Consider the following 21164-nt stretch of genomic DNA (forward strand, 5'->3'; position numbering starts at 1 on the left):
ACCCCTTACGATCATACACATAGACACACATACATACATAGATAGAGAAAGAACAGAGACCGAGAGAAAGAAAGAGAGTAAAGCGAGGGGGAGAGTCCGGGGAATTTGTACCCCCTGCTTGAAGCCCTACCATCTACTCCAAAATAGTCAAATACTGCCGTGGCCTGCAGCGGCCAGAGAGGGAGAAAGAGAGAGCATCCACCACTAGGAACCAGGGATAACCGCGCATACCTAAACCTAACACCTCCTATTATTATTATTATTATTATTATTATTATTATTATTATTATTATGATTATGATTATGATTATGATTATGGCTAAATTAACATTATATATGTACACATATGTATATTTTAGCGAGTAGCAAAGCGATATTATAAAAGTCATTACTACGATAGTTGATCGAAAAGCCGCGTTGACGGAACCGCGAGAATCTCTTTGCCATCTTCTTTTGCCCCACTATTTCTGTTTCCAATTGTGTGTTCTCGTTCCGATCGATCAGCATCAGTGTGCCCCAAGTGCCAGGGAGATGAGGATTCCTGCCAGACAGACACGCAGACAGACACAGAAAGGCATCAATAAAGCAAGACCGAAACGAATTCGCTGCGATTTGATTTGAATCGATTCGATTCGAAAAGGACCGAAGCGATAGTTTTCTTTAGTATATTCTCATGATTGCTATTATTATTGTATTGCATAAAACGCTATAAATAAATAATTGTATGAATGTTAACTATTTCAATGACAATAATAAAATGTTAAAAACGAAAGCTCATGCCGTGAAAATTTCATTCATTTGCCATGTAATGGCTTCACGGTGTTCCCACAGCCTCAGTTGATTGGGTAATCATCTCGGGGAGAGGAGACAATAGATGGTCTGGCACTTGCAGGCATTCTTGCTAATGAGGTTATCTATCATCTGAGCCATCATTTGTCAAAATCCCCTAATGATGCCTGCGGGACACTTATTCGCACGCAACTGAAAGGGACGCGCTGTCTTCCTATGCTTCCCTCTCTTTCATATTCATTATACCCGGTGCTAAGAGGTTAGGGGACATATTAGTATTGTGTCGATGTCGGCAAAAGCCAGAAGGAATCGCTTCTGACCACAGGAAGCATAACTATATATTCTTGTTTCTCTGCAGTCCAGATTCAGCATCAAAGATTCCCTTGCTCAATGAAGAAACATTACAATTTCTCAATTCATCTCATGGCACGATGAGATTTATATTATTATCATCGTTTCTCAACTCGTAACATACACATTTTTCATTCCATTACAGACTAAAGCACCTAAATGCTTACATATATATATATACTAGCTTATTTCCGGAACCCTTGGTAAGCAGTCCCCGCCTACAAGGGTTTCTTCTTTTTTTGTCTGGGGGCAGGGCGTCGATTGCCAAATTCAACCATTAGGGGATCGTTGGTCTTTCGGTCGAAGGCTGCCTTGGCGGCTGTCTGACGAGGGCGTTTGGCGTCCGAGGACTCGTCGGCAGGGCCAGAGGCTTTAGAGACGACGACACGTTTGAGTACCTTGGGGACCATGTATTCGGGCATGTCGGACAAATGGCTTGGCGTTTTGAGGATGCGCAGCGGCTTGTCGTGACGCAGAGCGTTCAGATCGCGTTGGTGATCCTCGAAGTAGCCCTTGAGCTTCACGCTGTTGAGCACCTCGGTTTTGATTTCGCGTAAACGGGTCTCCTGGACGGCGGCACGAGAGGCAGCACGCCAGGCGTCGTAAGCACGGTAGCGGAAAGACTCCAGTTCGTCCATTTTGAATTGATAGTTTCTGCGAAAAGAAAATCTTTAGCTTGCTTACAGATTGGAGATTCTAGCATGCTTGCTTACTTAATGATCGTGTCGCCCTTTTTGGCACTGAAGGTTATTCGGAGCTTCTTCTCTACGGCATCGTTTACGCCAGACTCCTTGATGCTAACGAGGGACAGAACGGAGCCCTTGTTGTTGCCTCTGGCCGTGCGTCCAGCGCGATGAATGTATGAGGTAACATCGAGCGGAAAGTCAAAGTTAATCACATTGTTTACCGACTGGAAGTCGATGCCACGCGAGGCGCTAGACTCGAAATCGCCGCGCGTTGATTTGCGCTTGTCCTGTGAACCGTTATCGGGCCGCTCTAGATAATGCTGATCGGAGGCAATGATGATGTCGTAGGTGCCTTTGTTGAACTGACTAATCATGTTGATGCGAATCGAGGCCGGCAGCTGCGGGTTGAGAACGCAGGCCCGTATGCCAAACTGCTCCAAAAACAAGCGAATCCTACAAGAGAGGGGTAAGCGGAGTTGAATATGAAGTTTCATGGTGGGGCCTCGTCAGGGGCTATCTGATCCATCAGCGAGAAGATTAGTTATTGGTCATGCGTGCGCCAACTGTTGCCAGATGCGCACTCCCTTTCACTTTGGGTTTAACATCATGTGGGACTCAACTACAGGAATTCAGCAACAGGGGTTCGCTTTTTACTTACTTGTAGCTGCGATCGATGGTGTTGACAAATATAATGGTCTTGCCGCGTATCAGTTGCAGCTTAAGCAAGGCGTACAGGATGACCGGCTTGTCGTTCTCTTCCGCCAGGATGCGCTGGTGGGTTAGCTGATCCTGCGACACTACATCGGGCTCCTCCAGCTTTAGCGTGACTGGATTGTGGAGGCACAGTCCCTTCATGCGTACCACGTCGTCTGAAAGGGTGGCCGAGACAAGCACCGATTGGTATATGGAAGGCAGATGTTTAAGTAATGCCTTGAAATCCATTTCATAGCCGAATGCAAATATCAGATCTGCCTCATCCACCACCAGAGTCTCGACTTTCTTCAGGTCTACCACACCGTCGGCCTTGGCATGGTTCAGTAGCTTGGCTGGAGTGGCCACAACAATGTCGGGGCGCTCGGCGAGGGCATGCCGTTCAGTCACAGTATTACTTGTTGTTCCGGAAATGTCCGCAACACGCACAACCTTGTGGCAGTATTCGGCCAGCTGCTCGATGACTGCGCGTGACTGCCGACACAGCTCTTTGGTTGGGGCCAGTACCACGGCGCTCACACATTGTTCGGTGGCAGTGAGCTTAGAGTTGAGAATTTTCTGTATCAGAGGCAAGGCATAGGTGGCCGTCTTGCCGGAGCCGGTGCGAGCGCGAACTACAACATCCTTGCCCTCAAGCAGCAGGGGAATCGCCGTGCCCTGGATCAGCGTGGGCTGCTCCCATCCCAGCTTCGATACTGCCTACAAAACGAATGGGAAAGTTGAGTAACCGCGTAATACGGGTCAGGTCCTTGCACACTACCTTGAGAATACGATGGTCCAACTCAAGTTCATGGAACTTTGGTAACTTTTCTGGGCTGCTCATTGTTGCAAATTTGTAAAATGCGCAGCGGACAGAACGCACATGTGTTTATGTCCGATAAATAAGTGTTGCACAGAACGCAAAGGTGCGCCACTTATCGATACATGCTGTAGTCGAAATATAATATAATATAATATAAATACATAAATCAATGATACGACTTGGCAACAGGTTACTTAAGCCATAATTAAATAAATTTAATAATTTAAGCAATTTTTTCCATATCGATATACTACTCATATCAGCTGGGCTGGCGTGGCATTTCCAGCGCTTTGCAGCACTAGTCCAACCCAGCACGTGCGTGCAGATAGGCAGCGGCGTTTGTTTTTAATTATTTATTGAATCGTTTTTTCGTATATCCCAATGGGTGATGATCAGAAAATAAATGCACGTAAACACGTCAAACAGATTTTCCAAGACTTTCTAGAAGAAAACGATTGCGAAGCTCTAAAGCCGAACTGCGCTAACAACAGCTGCTGCGGTCGAGGCCTTCAGGAGTTCGATGCCCAAACGCACGAAGCCTGGCTATTGCAATGCCCTAAGAGCTTGGATCCCAGTGCGTTGGAGGGCAGGCGCATCAAGATGCCCGGACGTCGCTTTGTGGGCGGACTTCAAGTGCGGTGCGTCGAATATTCAACACCCTCCTCCGAATCCATTGGTTATACGAATGTGAAGGGCAAAAATAGGGTGCGCAAATTTCCCCTTAGTGGCGTTGTGGTGCTCAGCAAGCGTCTAAACGTAGCGCAGCCTGGCGCCAACGAGGAGGCCAACTCTTTCCCAACAACTGCTACTCCCCCGAGCTTCGTGATGCCTGTGCGCCACCCGTTCTTCGGCCGTGATTACAAGAAGCGCATTAAGGTGACCAAAGCCATTTCCCGACACCTGATTGAGGCGAATAAGAGGAGTCTTGAGACATCAGCATTGCTGCGAGATAAGGCAAACTATTATAAGATCCGCAAGCAGCTTCAGGGAACAACACAGACTCTGGAGGAGAAAGAGCAAGATGTGCGTCAATCGGTGTTGACTGGCGTGACACCAGACTTTATGACCAAGGGCCATGGTGCCTCTTACAACCTCGGGGACCTCACCAGCGGCGACAAAAAAGTACGGACCAAAAAGAAGCATAACACACAAAAAGAAAAGATCTCACAAGATCAGCTATTGTCAGCGGAGAAGCCGAAAAAGCGCACAGCCAATGGAAAAGTCAAAACGAATGGCGACGTGAAACATGACCAGCAGGACGGCGCCGATGAAGCGCCAAAAAAGAAACGAAAGAAGCTGAAAACCAATGGAGAAGTCTAAACGAAGAACTAGGAGAAAGATGTGATGTGAGGATATTCAACTCACGAAATAAACTAAGAAAACAAACATTTGCTTATTTTTTTGTTGTCTTTGGTTTCTACTGGAGCATTTTGAGTGGGCACTAGAAAATTAACCTGCAATGACCAGATACAGATGTACGTCGATCTGAGACCAGCAGGGCTCGGGGCAAAGCTGGTGTGTGTGTATGTTTATCCGTTGAATGTTTTAAAATTTATTTAAAATTATCTTGCTAATGGTAGTGCACGATAGTTCATAGTGTAAATATGAAGTTATCGGTGAGCTCAACTATCGATAAGTAAATAACATAAAAAATACGTTCAACTGCTATCTTGAAGAGTTGGGAAAACATCGATAGTTTCCACTATCGCTGTTGGAAATCACGCGCTCGATGCTATTGGGGGTGAACAAAAAAAATTGATGGTCTGCTAATTTTTCTACTATCGATAGTATATCAGCGTTGCTTTCGACGCTTCCGAGAATGTATTTGAAAATCCTACAATTTTAAGGGCTTTGACAACCCTTTTCCGTGCCCAAATTTAACCAAACAAACTCGGAATAGGTTATATTTATTTCGTTTGCCCCTCTGCACAGGCCAACCAAACAGAAGCATGGCGCTGCGTGGCTATTTAAGGGAGGGTCTGAACGTGGCCGCAATTATGGGAGCCGGCGACTCAATTGCCCAGCTGTTCATTGAGAAGAAATCGCTCGAGCAATGGGATACTGGACGAACGGCCCGGTTCAGTGCCCTCGGTCTGTTGTTTGTTGGCCCGATTTTACGTAAATGGTACCTGACGCTGGAGACGCTGGTGAGCAAGGACCAACCATCGTTGACGCGCGGAATCAAGAAGATGGTCATTGACCAAACCGTGTTTGCGCCGACTTTCACATTGGCCATGTCGTTCATGGTGCCCTTCGTCAACGGCGAGGATACGGAGAAGATCAAGACCCGCATTCGGAATAGCTATTTCTCGATTATGTTAAAGAATTACATGCTATGGCCGGCGGCCCAGTTCGTCAACTTCACGTTCGTCCCACTGCCGTACCAAGTGATGTATGCACAGTTCATTGCCATTATCTGGAACTGTTACATTTCTCTCATACTCAACAAATAAAAAACTAAGTTATCCAGCAGATTCTGCGAATGAAATCACACGTTCTGTGTAAAGGTGTTGGATTTTCTTTGATTCTGTCAATTTCGCGGGCGCTATCGTTGTAGCTATCGATTGCACACATCGATATACTCTCCATCGATAGTGTTTGTGGAAGTGCGCGGCTGCCTGCAATTCCGTCCAAATTAGTCACAATAGGGCGATATTATGGACTTCACACGTGAGATTTTGAGTTTCCAGTTTGGCACCTATGCCAATTATGTTGGTGCACACTTCTGGAATCAGCAGGTGAGCTCGAAAAGCCACTGCCACTGCCACTCCTCAATCCAATGCGGTTATGCTTGTTATAGGAGGCAAACTTTGTGTATGACGGCTCCAGCAGCCAGGTGGCCGAGGAACAGCTGCCGCAAAACGATGTACTGTACAGAGAAGGTCTCAACGACTATGGCCAGACTACCTATACGCCTCGTCTGCTCTCCGTTGACCTGGCTGGCAACTTGGCCCATCTGCCAATCGTGGGAGAATTATATGGCAACTATGTACAGCGTAACGAGGAGCTGTTGCCCCTCACAACAGGCAATCATCTACAGAAGACTAGACAGAGTGCTGAGCAAAATAACCTCTCCACCGTCGATCAGTTGGAAGTGCGCGAGCAGCCGCAAGTCCCGATATCCGAGTATCAGCGGGATCTGCTTAAGGGAGCTATAGAGGCCGGCAAGAACTATCAACTGGCCGATACAACGCGTAGCTGGGCTGACTACCTGTACGCTAGATACCATCCGCGCACACTCAATGTACTGCCGGACTTAATTCGCGACAGCAATGTTCAGGCTTTGGCCACACAAGCAGCTGGAAAGGAGATCTGGGATGGGGACGCCTTCAACGAAGATTTCTGCAACCGCATTCGCCAATATGTGGAGGAGTGCGAGGGCCTACAGGGCTTCCACATTCTTTTTGACATAGACGATGGCTTCAGTGGCCTGGCCAGCAAGTGCATGGAACATTTGAACGATGAATATAGTCGCGTAAGCTTTGTTCTGCCGCTGCACTACCCACGGATTCCTTCATATAACCAAGCAGGTAGGGGACATTGAAATCTGTGTTAGTTTCCCATATAACTTGTATACCAAACTCCATTAATCATCCTGTTAGATCCCCGAACTGCCCACAGTATTCGCGTGGTGAACAGCGTGCTGAGCTATTACCATCTCAGCGAGCAGGCCACGATGTTCACACCGCTAGCCACGCTAGAGACCATCTGGCGGAACAACACCTTACAGTCCCGTCGCATGCCAGGCCTCGAATGGAAAACTGGAAACCTTTACCAGACTTCGGCTGTGCTCGCCGCCTTCATGGACACCATGACGCTCAGCTACCGTCTGCGCCAGACGCCCCAGTCGCTGGTGCGGTTCTGTGAAAATGTCTGCCCGGTTGGACGGAAGATGACAGCAGCTGCCATGGCCCTGCCACTTGGAATGCAGCAGGAGCAGGACCTGATCGACTATATGGACCACAGCGGCGACCAATCACTATTGACCCAGCTGACGCCAGGTTGCGAGGCTGGTACCTCTTATGTGGTGCAGTCGGTGATGGCCCGCGGAATTCCCACCAGTCGATTGAAACGTCCTCAGGAGACGGCCGGACCCCAGCTACGGATGGCTGCCTATGGCTGCAACAGTGTTTCTCAGATGCTGCAGCTGTACTATCAGTGCAGCTTCCATGGCAGTGTCACCAATGCTGCCTCCACTCCCCTGCCCTTCAAGACTCAATTGCCTTTCCCCTACGAGATATTCCAGCCGAACATCGCCACGGACGGCTTCAAGGTTGCTGGGGGCGGGGAACGCGAGTCAAGTACCCGCGTGGAGTCGACTCCAGTGCTGGCAGCCCTGCAGAACTCTACCAAACTTGGCGACCATCTCGATAATCTCCATACCCAGACCCATCGTGTCCAAATTGGAAAACTGCAGTCGTACTCCCAGTCGGCCGTCGATCGGGAGGAGTACGAAACGGCCCTGGACAAGCTTCTCGAGTTCCGCGACAACTATGCCGATCAGCAGTACCTGTAAGTGGATTCTCTTATGAAGAAGATATCCGATTGTCATAAGACTAGATTAATACACACAATAAACACTCATCCACATCGTTGCGCAAAATATATCCCATGTCTATGGTCTTCTCACCATGGACTGTCCGCAGTGCAGTCTCGTCTCTCCATTCTTTGGTTCAAAGCCTCTGTTTTTCGGCTACCAGCCTGTCTCGAGCTTAAAACGAGGGGGAACGTTGTGAGTTGCTGCGGACACCGCAACTCTACAGTTATACCCGATACTAAGTCAGTATGGCTCTCCTCCGGCAGACGGCGCTAATATTAAACAACACGACAAAGAGTGCGTGCGAGAGAGACAGAAAATCAGTCTGAGCGTGACGTCAGGCGCTGCGTAGCCAGTACAAATTGATTTGTTCCTTTTGGCTATAAAACTGATCTGATTTGATGCAGATTCAGCAATCTGATAGATATGGTCATCATCTATGATTCTGCGTTTTTAGTTTTCTCGAATCTGCAATATTGTGGATGCAACAGATTTTCGTCCTTTGGGGGGGCGGAGTGGGCGGGGCGAAGTTTTAAAATATTTTTGTAGCAGTGACATATCACAGAAGTCTGGATCCAAAACATCGTTGCTCTAGCTCTTATAGTCTTTGAGCACTAGGCGCTGAAGGGGACGAACAGACGGACGGACGGACAGACGGACAGACAGACATGGCTCAATCGACTCGGCTATTGATGCTGATCAAGAATATATATACTTTATGGGGTCGGAAACGATTCCTTCTGGACGTTACACACATCCACATTCACCACAAATCTGATATACCCCAATATTCATTTTGAGTATCGGGTATAAAAAACGAGCGGGTACGTTGCTAGCTACTTTTATACCCAGTACTCAGTCAGTACATGTATATATGTCAGTATGTACATGCTTATATGCGAGCTTATGATTTATGTAATTAATACAATAAATTTTATATGCCGTTTGGTTATGCTGTTAGCAGAATGGAAAAAAGGAAAAAGGTCAAACCGTTTGGGAGATTTTAATTTATTTATTAGATTTTATCTGTTTCCATTTTCCTTATATTCTTTTACATCTGTTTTTTTTCTGCTCTATTCTATTCTATACTTTATTCTATTCTCGCACCAACACCTGCCGCCCACTACACGAGGTAGAGTATGTGTGAGAAAGAAAGAGAGAGAGTGAGTGGGTAAGCGCGTGGAAAACGTTGCAATTTAATTTTTTTGCTTCTGGCTATAATAATGATCTGATCCAGATTCGGCAATTGTCTCTTCAAAATTGTGGATGCCACAGATTTTCGTCCTTGAGAGGGTGGGGCAATGTTTTTAAATAGACTTGTAACGTGTGATATCACAGTCTGAATACCAAATTTAGTTGATATAGCTCTTATAGTCTCTGAGATCTGAGCGCTCATCGGGACATGGCTATTAATGCTGATCCAGAATATATGCACTTTTTGGGGTCGGAAACGCTTTCTTCTGAGTGTTACACCATCCAGTTCCACCACCACCAATCTAATACATGAGTATCTGGTATATAAACGACAGACAAAGGAATTGCCTTTGCAAAGCCGTGAAAAGATATTCATTAATATAATGATGATAGGATGGTAGAGATACTTATTTACAAGTTTGTTTGGATATTATGCATGATATTGGATTTTTCTAGGTTTCGAAGAATTATTTTGGAATTATGGGGATGGGGTCTAAATTATTTAATGATGAGAATCTTGAAGATATTATCAAAATATTATTATTAACATTTGTACATTGCCTGGAGCTCGATCCTTTTTATTGTATCCAAAGCTCTTCCTCCGAATTCCATGTAGTTAGGTATCCCCCAGTCGGATATTGAGCTTGAGAACACCTCCCGCTGATACTAGTGGTTTATTTGTTGTCTCCACAGTTAACCCAAAGGACCTTTTCCGGGTTGCCTTTACCTTTGTGGCTACGTGCGGCCACTTCTCGTTTTGTTTAACCCTTTCGGACGCAGGCCACTCTGTTGGATTGAAAGTTTTCCCCGCCTAATTTATACGGAAATTTATTGCCAATAAAGCGGCAGTAATTGAAATCTCAACGGGAGTAAATCACAATTTTATGGACTGCTAACGGGAGGCGGGGCACACTCGAGTGAACTCCGCCCGCCGATAAAGGCAGAACAGAATAGGTACGAGTATATAGGATAGGAGCAATATGAGATGGGGTTCATAATTTCGCAGTGGCCCCAAGGCGGCTTTGCGCTTTCTCCTCTCCTCTCCTATCCTCTCCTCTCCTCTCAGGTCAAGTTTCGGGTTGCTCCTGCCGCATTGTTGTGCAAATTAAATTTCAATTTGATTGGCACACAGTCGCCCTCGATCCCCAACTCCTTCTCCAGAGCTGGCTTCTTAAAGCAGCAGCTGCCACTGTTCCGTTGTTTCTACTGTGGAAAAGGGACCAAATCCGAAATTAAAATTACGCCAACGACTTTAATGGAATATGTGCGTGGAATTTGAAATGCCAGTTTTGAACCGACAGAGCATCGCATGGCAAAATATTTGTGCCGTATATACGGGTACGAGTATATTGTGTTTTTTCGCTTCTAATTTAATTTCTAGGTTAAGTAATTTGGTTTCCATTTCGGTCCGCGTCTGCCTGCTGCAGAACTGGCACGAAATCTTGCATTGTCATCCAGCCCTGGTTCTGGACCCAAGAATTGACCTTCGTAGGACTATGTCTATTTAATTACGGTTACACTCGACTTTAGCAAAAGCAGATGACTCAAACTGCTTTCAGAATCACGGAAGCTCGAAAACAGTTTTTATTACAGCGTCCTGGATAACGCTTTCCTTGAAGATGGAATATTCTTCTGATGTAAAAAAACAATAACGATTGAGCGATAAAAGAAATTTCCTTTAGCAAATTTCAGACAGACTAACATCATTCCATTGGTAAAGCTTTTGCTTCTCAATTGTTTGAATTTATAGAACTCTCAGCGGTATGTGCATTATGGGTCTTCTTAGGTAAAATAATAATTATTAATAGTGGGAATTAGGACATTGCACTGGCCGGGTAATGGTAATGACTTCAATCCGATCGAGAATCTTTAGCACATCCTGAACGAATTATCTGCATTGAAAGAATCGATAAAAAAACATCGAATCAATCTGAATGAAAACCTGGAATGAATTTTTCCGTAAAATTATAAAAGTGAATACCAAATTGAATTTTGGATTCAAAATTTTAATGTGTTTCGTTAGCCGTTTTTATTTTGTAGTTATTTTCGTGAGCTTTTTTCTTAAAAAACGAAACAAAACTTTATAAAAACAAAAAACACCTTTTTTTGATTGTCTACATTTCACTGTCCGCTACTGTATGTATAATGTACATAATACACCGATAACGAAAGAGATTATTATGCCCAATACTCAAAGAGTTTAGGAGTTTATACGCCCAAAATGAAGCGTTTCCGACTTCATAAAGAACATATATGTTCTATATACTAGATACATATATAGTCAAGTCCGATATACATAGCTTTGTCTGTCTGTCCGCCTGTTCGTGGTGTTTGAAGCCTAGTTCTCTGAGACTATAAGACCTAGAGCAGCAAAATTTTGTATTCAGACTCACGCCCTCTTCCGCCATCATAAAGGAAGAAAATCTCTGGAATCGCTTCGCAGTGTCTTCCGCTTTTCCCATCCACGCGCTACTCCTTCTCTCTCTTTCTCACGCACTCTTTCTCGTGCAATGTTCGCCCCCTGGCGGAGGAGAGAACGATAGAATAGGTGTTTTAGAGATCGTTGTTGATCGCATGTTAAGAAATAAAAAAACAAAGAGAAATGGAAATTTGGAAAGAGATAAAAATAATTACAAATAGGTAATCATTTTTGCGAACGGAAATAGTCATTGACGTTAAGTTACGTATAAAATATATTGTATAGGTTACATAAGTCATAAGACTACTTACATATGCAAGTGTATGGGCACTTCCATTCTGGCGTTACGTTATATTCGTACGACAAAAAAGAGAATGAAATGAAAAAAATCTTTCCAGTTAAATACAAATTGGGTAGCCGTATGTTCACCAAAAAACGATATAAGCCAAAATATGACCGTACTATTACGTACGTTACTGGCTTTACGTCACCGAATTCCGAGGTAGTAAAAGTAAAAAAAACGTACCATTAGCCGAGATTGGGCCAATTTGTGGGATTTTTTGTATAGAGTCCAATATTGAGGAAACATTTTATCACGAATCATCTTTCTTATAATAGATAATAGTACGGAAAAACATGAATATGAAAATTCCAAAATGTACCAATTTCAATAGGTTTTCCCATGAAAGTCAATGAAAATATATATACATATACTACGCATTTTTTAAATTAAAAAAAATCACTTAATTTCCGCATGCGCCCGATGTCCGTGTACGTGAATTCACAGAAGGGAAAATAAGCCATTGGGGATATCTGTAGAAGGAATAACGCCTGCCCCGGTTCGCCCACCCGCACCCACCGTCCCATCATTTCCAATTAGTTCCTTCAATTACTCAGTTGGTCAGCTACTTAAGTGCTCAGCTTGGTTCCTTGCGAGTTGATTTTTAATTTCTTTCTCTCACCCTGACACTCTTCTTGTCTGCCTATGGCCCTATCACTGGGTACTTCATCATCCAATGGAACCCTTCAGAGCTGGCTGGAGTTGACTGACTCCCAGGGCAAAACAAACTTAACAAAGTTAGCTAAATTTGGCCGAAGGCGTCATTTTAACTGCCGCTTACCCTTACTCCGCCCTGGCTCGCTCTCCTGGCCACCCTCCTCTAGCTATCCTTGCCGACATTTCAATGCCTTTTTAATCTAGAACAAAAGCAAACTTAATTTGCCACAACATCTGAGATGGCACGAAGCAAAGGCAACGGCAAAGGCAATGGAAACGGCAACGGCAACGGAGGAGGACAGGCTACTGGGCCTGGGAGTGAGGCTGGGGACAACGACAACTACGACGACGTCACTTGGCACATAATTTAATTACAACAACACTTTCGGGGTGGAGGTGGAGGCAACCACGCGCGAGCCACAAAGGAGTGTGGATGGGCATTGCTACTTTGAAGTTAAGCACTCTGCCCCATCAGGCCGCCAGCACTCGTCGTCTGGCACTCGCCACTCGCCACTCGCCTCGCCTTGCCTCTCTCCGAGTGTTGAGCAACAACTTTCGAGTGCAACGCGTCCTGAATTGTAATTAGTGCCCAGGAGCCGCCAGCCGGAGAGGAGATCTGGCTAGGAATGGGAAGCTGGTCAGAGAGGGGAGAGAGAGAGGGGGAGAAGGAGATGGCATCGCTTGATTTATGGAGCGCGCGCATTTGTAATTGTTATTACGTGTGAATGCTCCACTCGAATCCACTTCAGTCCAACTCAATTGACCCCCCACTCCAGGTCCAGGCAATAAATTCGTTATCGGTGCTAATTGTTGAACGAATGAAGCGCGATTTGATAAAGCGCGCCACTGCTTATGGATTCACGGTCACCACCCATTTGACCCATTGACATTGACACTTGACCCGCTCCACTTCCATTAGCTCCAATCACACAAAGAGAGAAACGATTGCTTGGCTGCCCAGCATAAGCGAGTAGATATCCAAAGATCGGACCAATAGGCGGACCAGGCCTCACAGATGTGGATATGTGGGGATATCTGTGGTGTGGGGTACCCTTCGATAATCTAGAAATCTGAATGATGTTCAATCATCAACTCATCAAGTGGGCTGTTCAATTAGTCTCGCCTATCAGCTGATTGCTGTCAAAATTTAAAAAACGCTGCATTATTTGACAGCCATTGATAGCAGACTTTCTTCTAATTTGAAGAGAGTAATTTTGAAAAAAAAGTAAATTTCATTAGGAATCTTTTTGCGGAATCAAACCACCACTGAGGCCCAGGCTAAGATTTATAAATAGTATGGGAACTCTGAACCATCAATTTCAATGGTAAAAAGTGGTTTACTGAATTTCGGGGTTGAGATCCCCAGTTGAGATCCCTACACCCGCCTGTAGGTCGATAGGAGATTGAAAGTGTTCAGTGGTTTAAATTTTGAATGATCACTTGGATATGAGAAAGGTTACCGCTAGGTGGATCCATGGCTACGATTTAGGGTAAGGGAGCATCTCACCCAACCTATTCGCCGGACTTAGCCCTGAGGGACTATTTCCTGTTTTCGAACCTGCAGAACTGGCTTCACGGAGAGAGATTTGATTCCAACGATGAGGTCACCCAAAAATGAATTTCTATGTTTCCTATTAAGGACTTTGACAAATCCTATTTTTTGGAAGGAACACCAAAACTGGAGAAACGTTTGACTCTATTGCTCTATAGAGCTAAAAGGAGACTATGTTGAAAAGAAATAATGATTGCTTATGCAATAGCCTGTGTAACGGACCTTTTGAAAAGACTCGTAAAACAGATGTCTATCAGCGACAAAGGCATGGAATAAATTAAAATATGGCGATTATTATGATAGAATAGGCTCTGGCAAACGAAGAGAAAAGCAACTTTCTAGAAAGCTTTCTTAAAATTCAGTTCCAGTGCATCTTCCATCCTTGAGAAAAGGAACCAGTACTTCTACTTATACACATATTTGTTCGATATGGAGGCGTCACACAGAAATACAGGGACATTCGAATCCTGATGTGAGTGTGTTTGCTATTGCGAAGCCATAATCCTGTTGTTTTATAGCTCGTAATGCCTCGTAATCCTCTTGCTGATGCTCTACTCCATGCTCTTCCTGCTAAGCTCTGTCCAGTGTTGTTCTGTCCAGCTCCTGTATGTTGTGGTTCCTCGTCGCTCTGGAGTTGTTCGTGGGCGAACTTCGACCAGTTAACAGGTTGATTCATTGGAAATTGACCAAATACAATTAAATAGAAAACAATTCCGTCCAATTATTCCAGTGAGCGGAGGGAGTGCCCCCCACCACTTTCGAATTTCCCAACGCAAATTTAATTCCCAATTAGATGGAAAATGATTGAATGGCCAACCGAGAATGCAGTGCTAGCTGCAGCTGTTTCGGGGATCGGGCTATTGTTATCGGTGCTTTGTTTCGGTAAAGGATTCTGACTTATTTCCAACCACAGGGAATCGGTAATCGCCTCCGACTAATTGATGGATGCATGCATCGTAAGCACCTGCATAGGTAAGCCATGTCGATTCTCAATTCTCGATTCTCGAATTGAATGGAAATGAATTCGCACCCAACTGGTGGGATCAGGTTAAACAAGTGGGCTTCCTCACCCGCACAGCACTGCTTATTGTTCAATAAGCGGATTAGGTTCCTTGCACTGTTTGGGCCGGACTTACACGCGTTCTACCCCACCACCACTATCACCATCAACAAAGGGCTCGGTACAAGGTTCTCTTCAATGTGCGAACATTTACAAATTTATTTACAGGTTTATCGGAAATGACCCAGGAGCAGAATAGCAAGCCAGATCTGGAACAGGTTAATCGGATCCCGTGGTACTGGCATCGGTGGAGGTGGAGGCGTCTGTGCTGGCCTCTGTGCTGGTGGAGCTTGCCTCTGTAGTACTGGAGGAGCTCGCCTCTGTGCTCGTGGTCGTGGTTGTGGTTGTGCTGTTTCGTGGGGGACCCCATGGATAGCCTGGGCCTCCGGGACCACCGGGACCACCGGGACCACCTGGGCCACCTTGAGGACCACCGGGACCACCGGGACCTCCAGGACCCCTAGGAGGACCTCCTGGGCCACCTTGAGGACCACCAGGACCTCCACGACCTCCTGGGGGACCTCTACGGCCACCGGGACCGCCACGCGGTCCTCCTGGACCCCCTCGACCACCTCCAGGTCCTTGGGCGGCGGCCACAGCGACCAGAGCTACGAGAGCGAGAATGATGAATGTGCGCATTTTGTTATCTGCTACCTCTGTGCGATTGTTTGTGATAGACAACTCCACCTGACCTTAGCTCCCACATAAGGCACTATATATACGGACGGACGGGTACAGAGTCACAGAGTCGAGCGGAACACCACAAGTGTTTCATCGATGACGTGTGAAGGCTGAGCAAACTAACGTCAGTTGGGATAAGGTAAACCCCACTCGCTCCCACTCGCCAGTCAATGGCACTGGCCTTGGGCAGACTGGGGTACGATGGAATTCCCAGAACTAGCCTTTTCTCTTTCTCGCACCAAACTCGGATCAAACAGCTATGCCGGGATGTTTGCCTTACGTAAGCCAGCGACTGATGGACCGCATTCTGGTCTGTCCGGGAATCGGTCTTGTGTCCACATCTATCGCTGGCGTATGCAAAATATTTGCCATCGATTGATGTTTGCATAATGTACTCGGGTTCCCGGGTACTCGGGAAATATTGTTGGACAAACATCAACACTCTAGTCGATATTGCGATTAAATGAAAATTCGGGAAGATGTATCTTCAGGAAATGGAAATGTTTTTCATAAAACAAGTTTAAGTGAGTGCTTCGAGAATAGTCTTGACTTTACCGTCTTTCCGTATAAACCATTAAAATCTTTGTATTCCACATATTCTATACTATATTCTATTCTATATATCGTTCGTGTCTTAGTACATTAAAAATAAGAATTTTCTGAAAAACAGATCTTTTTTTTCTGTGTTCTCAAACAATTCGTGACTAGAAGTTTGGGAGTTCAAGAATGTGTTAGTATGAATGGTTGACCCTCGTGAACAGATCGCCCTGAGGCGGACTTCAGCGGGAGGATCTGTATGGATCCATGTACATATATTCCATGTATATAGTACATATATAGGAATATTTAATAGGAATTGCGACTCTCCACTGAAACTACATGTAATTAACATCTTTCAATTAATAACGACATCGAACATAGTACCGAGCTATTTATTCGATTTATATGTACATACATATGTATGTACTAACATACTAGTGTACATGTATACGAGTACGAGTACAGAACTAAAATCTCTAAAAGCTTTTGTTTCCATTACACATGAACACTTTTCTCTTTTCCGCTCAATCTTTCCCATCTTTACCTTTTATCCTTTATGCTGTGATGTCTTGAAATTTCTCTACTGTCAATTGCAGTTTTTGGAAGTGTTTTGTTATTTCCAGCCCATGCCCATGCCCATGCCAAAGCCTATGCCCATGCTCGTGCCCCTGCCCCTGCCCGTGCCCGTGCCCTCTCCTGCTAGCCGACATCTCCATCTGTCTCATTCGAACATGTGCATATGTGTGCATTCAATAAAGCTGTTGTTGGTAATTGCAATAAATTGTTTTTGGCCTTTTTATACCCGATACTCAAAATGAGTATTGGGGTATATTAGATTTGTGGTAAAAGTGGATGTGTGTAACGTCCAGAAGGAATCGTTTCCGACCCTATAAAGTATATATATTCTTGATCAGCATCAATAGCCGAGTCGATTGAGCCCTGTCTGTCTGTCCGTCCGTCCGTCTGTCCGTCTGTCCGTCTGTCCGTCCCCTTCAGCGCCTAATGCTCAAAGACTATAAGAGCTAGAGCAACGATGTTTTGGATCCAGACTTCTGTGATATGTCACTGCTAAAAAAATATTTCAAAACTTTGCCCCGCCCACTTCCGCCCCCACAAAGGGCGAAAATCTGTGGCATCCACAATTTCGACGATACGAGAAAACTAAAAACGCAGAATCGTAGAAGATGACTATATCTTCTAGAGTGCAAAATCTTAACCAGATCGTATAATTATTACAGCCAGAATCACGAAAACAATTTCACTCTTTCTCGCTCTGTCTCACTCTAACACACAGGTTTCATGGTCGGTTTTGCCAATTGCAAAATATGAGTTCAAAGATCTCAGAACCTATAAAAGCCAGAGCAACCAAATTTGGTATCCACACTCCTGTGATATCGGACCTTGACCGTTTCCTGTCCAAATTTCGCCACACCCCCTTCCGCCCCCGCAAAGGACGAAAATCTGAGGCAACCACAAATCTCAGAGACTATTAAGGCTAGAGTAACCAAATTTGGTACACACACTCCTTTAAGATGTCACTATAAAACGTATATCTCAGAATTTCGCCCCACCCCCATCCGCCCCCACAAAGGACGAAAATCTGTTGCATCCACAATATTGCAGATTTGAGAAAACTAAAAACGCAGAATCATAGATAATGACCATATCTATCAGGTTGCTGAATCTGGATCAGATCAGATCATTTTCATAGCCAAAAGGAACAAATCAATTTGCAGTGGCTACGCAGCGCCCGACGTCACGCTCAGACTGATTTTCTGTCTCTCTCGCACGCACTCTTTGTCGTGTCGTTCAATATTAGCGGCGTCTGCCGGAGGAGAGCCATACTGACTTAGTATCGGGTATAACCTTAGAGTTGCGGTGTCCGCAGCAACTCACAACGTTCCCCCTCGTTTTAATGTCGATTTTGTCAGTTTTGCTTTGTTTTGGTTTGGCAAAATGCGTAATTAAGTTTTGGCCTGTTTCTCCTTGCCTTCCTTGAAGATCGGCGGTGCCGAGTGTTCCTAATTTCCTCTCCCCAAAAATGTTTGAAAAGGTAATTATTATTATTTTTTTTTTAATTTACAGCTTTGTACTAACATTGGTCATATCCGGTTTTATAAAGTAGACAAATTATTTTTAGAATAAGAGGAACAATTTGCTTCCTTTGAGGAACAAGTCTTTCAGAAATGTATTGCCAATAAATAAACTTTGGTGGGGGGGGGACCATCTCTTGCGGAGGCTCCGTGGTATGATATATGTCATATGTATTTCTTACGAACTTTAATAAATTTGGACCTGGTCTGTTAATAAAAGTCACATTTTTACCTTGTTGCCTATTAGCTTTTAATTCTCCTAATCTTAATTTCACTTTCGAACAGTTTTGCGGAAATGGGACCAGGAATCCCCCCATTTGTGGGGCAGTTCACAGTTTTCAATTCTAACGATTTTCGTTGCATTTTGGGTAAAATTAAAATGGCCCACAATTTGTTCTATGCTTATTTGATTTCCGGCCCCGATAAGGGCTCTGGCGCTGGTGCAGTCGAATCGATGGGAAAGCCAAAACCAACGCAGAGGAACAAGAAAAAAAGAACAACAAAAAGTTTTTATTTGCATTTCTTGGGCATTTCGCTGCAAAACAGAAAGTGAATCGAAAGAAGTCTGCAGGTATGCCCTGGTGTTGGTCCTGGTCCTGGCCCAGGAGAGCTCTTTTCGTTTCCCTCTCCCACCCCTAGCTACAAGGAGCTTTTTCATCTGGAAAAGCTCAACGGGAGCCAGAAAGGAAGGCGAGCTTCGACGGGGCTGAATCTTTAGATACCCTTTCACATCGTTCGTTCTATGGAAGGAATTTACATGTACCTTCGCTGAGATATGTAGTACAATGTTTAAGTACAATGATATGGGATCTGGTTCCAGTATAAACCTGAAATTTTCAACGTTACATATACTAGAATCGGAGATGCTTCCATTCTGGGTGTTGATCTTCCCGTCAAAATCACAATACTCTCTGCAAGAGTATCGAAATCCAACTCATTTTACACAGATTCTTCTTCTCGTTTTGCCGTATTCTGCTGTTTCCCACTCCACTCTAATTCGCTCCACCCTTCCCCACAATCACTTTCTATACATATAAACAATTGAAATGAATTTGTATCCTGCACACACACACACACACACACACACAAACACACACGCAACAAGAAGAGCAACAAAAAAAGGGGAAACTTTGCCGACAAACTTTGACTTTGGTTATTGTTACAGTTTAACTTTGTTGCTTTTGCCATGCCCCCTCCTTGTTCCTATTTTGGTACCCTCTACAGGGCAGCGGTACACTCTGCGAGTGCAAGTGTAACCGTATTCTGCCTTTTCGCGGAATGTTTGTAACCAGCGGAAGCAGGTCTTGTCTTATGAACATGTCTCTCTCTGGACGCATGAATAACGAATGGGACTGGAATCAATAAAGGAAAAACACATTGTACTAGCAGCTTCTTCAACTGGTAGCGCGTGATCCATGTGTTTCGGAGTACAATGAAAACTCTACGCTTTCCCAAGCGGTCACCCAAGTGGCTGCTCCGGGTTCAATTATCGAAACTACACTCAGAGGAACAACGAAAAAATAACTGACTTGATCGATCGGTAATTATGAGGCTCCCACGTCAGGTTAAATTGTCTTCAGATGCAACTGTTTTGTCCAACAAATTCCCATGCTTTCTGCTCGTTAATTTAGCCTCCAGCCACGGCAAACACCTACGGTGGGTGTCAGTCAAAGGAAGCTGGTGCTCGTAACAGCGAGTGGATAAGTGGTTAAGTGGAAAAGAGGAAAAGAGGAAACGAGGGTATCTTCAGGTCTAGACACTGCTCAATTAGATTCTCAGTTGCTCGCTTCGTTGCTCTTTTTCTTGCGCCATGTGCTCTGCCTTTGGTCTGCCCTTGTCGACGCTCTTGCTGTTATTTCCGCTGTTGCTGTTGTCGCCAACGCAGACGAAGCTGTCGCTGACGCTGACGCAGCCCACAGGGGCGAGGGCAAAGGGGCGTGGAAAACGAAACTTTTCAAATAAAATGATTTCTTATTTAGGCATCCGATTTGAGACACGCCCCTTCGTCTACTTCCCCACACCAGGCGGCCCTTTGACAGGACTCTTCTGTTTCTGTGAGAAGAGCGATACCCCGATACTCCGATTTGGAATGCAAATTTCAGATGGTAATGGAATCGGAATAGGACTTACTTCAATAAGAACAAGCTCTTTATTTTCTCCATATACTATGTCTGTACACATGCAGATACAGTGCATATGCATACAGAGGAATCTGGTACAGAGCTGTAGATACGATCTGCCTTTGATTAGTTGGAGTCGGCGGATGGAGCCTCGGAGGATGGAGCCTCTGAGGATGGAGCCTCGGAAGGTGGAGGCTCTGTAGAATTACCGTTCGGGCGACCTCCAGGACCACTGGGAGGACCTCCAGGACCACCAGGACCTCCAGGACCTCCAGGACCTCCAGGACCACTGGGTTGACCTCCAGGACCCCTAGGTGGTGGTCCTCCTGGACGACCTCCCGGGGGACCTCCAGACCTCTGAGCGGTAGCTACAGCGACCAGGGCAAGGAGAGCAACAACGATAAGGATGCGCATTTTCGGGTTTTGGTTTTTGTAGACTGAATGAAAAACTCTATCTGATATTACCGGCCAATACCGGCCCTTATATACTACTGCCAATTAGCTCGACTTGGGTCAAGCACAGATGTTCCTGCACTGATGTTTTCTCTGGGCAAACATTAGTTGAAAACATCAAGGCAAACAGTGAATGGCATTTCCGACTGCGGTTATGTAAGTTAATTCAATGCTCTATA

At 45.1% G+C, this 21164-nt stretch overlaps 6 protein-coding genes and 1 non-coding gene across 7 annotated transcripts; 3 read left to right on the top strand and 4 right to left on the bottom strand.

The window, feature by feature from the left end:
• Positions 1–1196: 1196 nt before the first annotated feature.
• On the bottom strand, positions 1197–3440 carry Ddx56 (putative ATP-dependent RNA helicase DDX56). The gene is made up of 4 exons (XM_001355261.4): positions 3298–3440; positions 2485–3236; positions 1854–2279; positions 1197–1794 (listed from the first exon to the last, which is right to left on the bottom strand). Exons 1-4 carry the CDS (start codon positions 3358–3360, stop codon positions 1359–1361), a joined length of 1677 nt encoding a protein of 558 aa, XP_001355297.2. The 5' UTR covers positions 3361–3440; the 3' UTR covers positions 1197–1358.
• Positions 2348–2439, bottom strand: LOC6901906 (small nucleolar RNA Z30a). Its single transcript, XR_053179.2, has one exon. It is a non-coding gene; the product is annotated as a small nucleolar RNA Z30a (small nucleolar RNA).
• A 180-nt stretch (positions 3441–3620) lies between the features above and the next one.
• Positions 3621–4727, top strand: LOC6901905 (uncharacterized). Its single transcript, XM_002133404.3, has one exon. The coding sequence runs from the start codon at positions 3721–3723 to the stop codon at positions 4657–4659; it is 939 nt and encodes a 312-aa protein (XP_002133440.1). The 5' UTR covers positions 3621–3720; the 3' UTR covers positions 4660–4727.
• A 441-nt stretch (positions 4728–5168) lies between these two features.
• Mpv17 (Mitochondrial inner membrane protein MPV17) lies at positions 5169–5830 on the top strand. The gene has a single exon (XM_002133403.3). It carries the CDS (start codon positions 5289–5291, stop codon positions 5790–5792), a length of 504 nt encoding a protein of 167 aa, XP_002133439.3. The 5' UTR covers positions 5169–5288; the 3' UTR covers positions 5793–5830.
• A 72-nt stretch (positions 5831–5902) lies between these two features.
• On the top strand, positions 5903–7946 carry mst (misato mitochondrial distribution and morphology regulator). Its single transcript, XM_001355260.4, has 3 exons — positions 5903–6077; positions 6140–6869; positions 6942–7946. Exons 1-3 carry the CDS (start codon positions 5997–5999, stop codon positions 7853–7855), a joined length of 1725 nt encoding a protein of 574 aa, XP_001355296.1. The 5' UTR covers positions 5903–5996; the 3' UTR covers positions 7856–7946.
• A 7281-nt stretch (positions 7947–15227) lies between these two features.
• LOC117184881 (S-antigen protein-like) lies at positions 15228–15800 on the bottom strand. The gene has a single exon (XM_033383981.1). The coding sequence runs from the start codon at positions 15735–15737 to the stop codon at positions 15318–15320; it is 420 nt and encodes a 139-aa protein (XP_033239872.1). The 5' UTR covers positions 15738–15800; the 3' UTR covers positions 15228–15317.
• A 4738-nt stretch (positions 15801–20538) lies between these two features.
• On the bottom strand, positions 20539–20991 carry LOC117184909 (cuticle collagen 2-like). Its single transcript, XM_033384075.1, has one exon. It carries the CDS (start codon positions 20944–20946, stop codon positions 20659–20661), a length of 288 nt encoding a protein of 95 aa, XP_033239966.1. The 5' UTR covers positions 20947–20991; the 3' UTR covers positions 20539–20658.
• Between the last annotated feature and the right edge of the window lie 173 nt (positions 20992–21164).

Source organism: Drosophila pseudoobscura, chromosome X (assembly GCF_009870125.1).
Source record: "Drosophila pseudoobscura strain MV-25-SWS-2005 chromosome X, UCI_Dpse_MV25, whole genome shotgun sequence".
NCBI classification, from domain to species: Eukaryota; Metazoa; Arthropoda; class Insecta; order Diptera; family Drosophilidae; genus Drosophila; species Drosophila pseudoobscura.

Excerpts from the sequence above, each read along its gene's own strand:
- mst (XM_001355260.4), top strand. The coding sequence starts at position 5,997 with ATGGACTTCACACGTGAGATTTTGAGTTTCCAGTTTGGCACCTATGCC. Across the intron at positions 6,078-6,139 it reads CACACTTCTGGAATCAGCAG|GAGGCAAACTTTGTGTATGA; the intron begins GTGAGCTCGAAA and ends TGCTTGTTATAG. Across the intron at positions 6,870-6,941 it reads TCCTTCATATAACCAAGCAG|ATCCCCGAACTGCCCACAGT; the intron begins GTAGGGGACATT and ends TCATCCTGTTAG.
- LOC6901905 (XM_002133404.3), top strand. The coding sequence starts at position 3,721 with ATGGGTGATGATCAGAAAATAAATGCACGTAAACACGTCAAACAGATT.
- LOC117184881 (XM_033383981.1), bottom strand. The coding sequence starts at position 15,737 with ATGCGCACATTCATCATTCTCGCTCTCGTAGCTCTGGTCGCTGTGGCC.
- LOC117184909 (XM_033384075.1), bottom strand. The coding sequence starts at position 20,946 with ATGCGCATCCTTATCGTTGTTGCTCTCCTTGCCCTGGTCGCTGTAGCT.
- Ddx56 (XM_001355261.4), bottom strand. The coding sequence starts at position 3,360 with ATGAGCAGCCCAGAAAAGTTACCAAAGTTCCATGAACTTGAGTTGGAC. Across the intron at positions 3,237-3,297 it reads TGGACCATCGTATTCTCAAG|GCAGTATCGAAGCTGGGATG; the intron begins GTAGTGTGCAAG and ends TTCGTTTTGTAG. Across the intron at positions 1,795-1,853 it reads AAGGGCGACACGATCATTAA|AAACTATCAATTCAAAATGG; the intron begins GTAAGCAAGCAT and ends TTCTTTTCGCAG.
- Mpv17 (XM_002133403.3), top strand. The coding sequence starts at position 5,289 with ATGGCGCTGCGTGGCTATTTAAGGGAGGGTCTGAACGTGGCCGCAATT.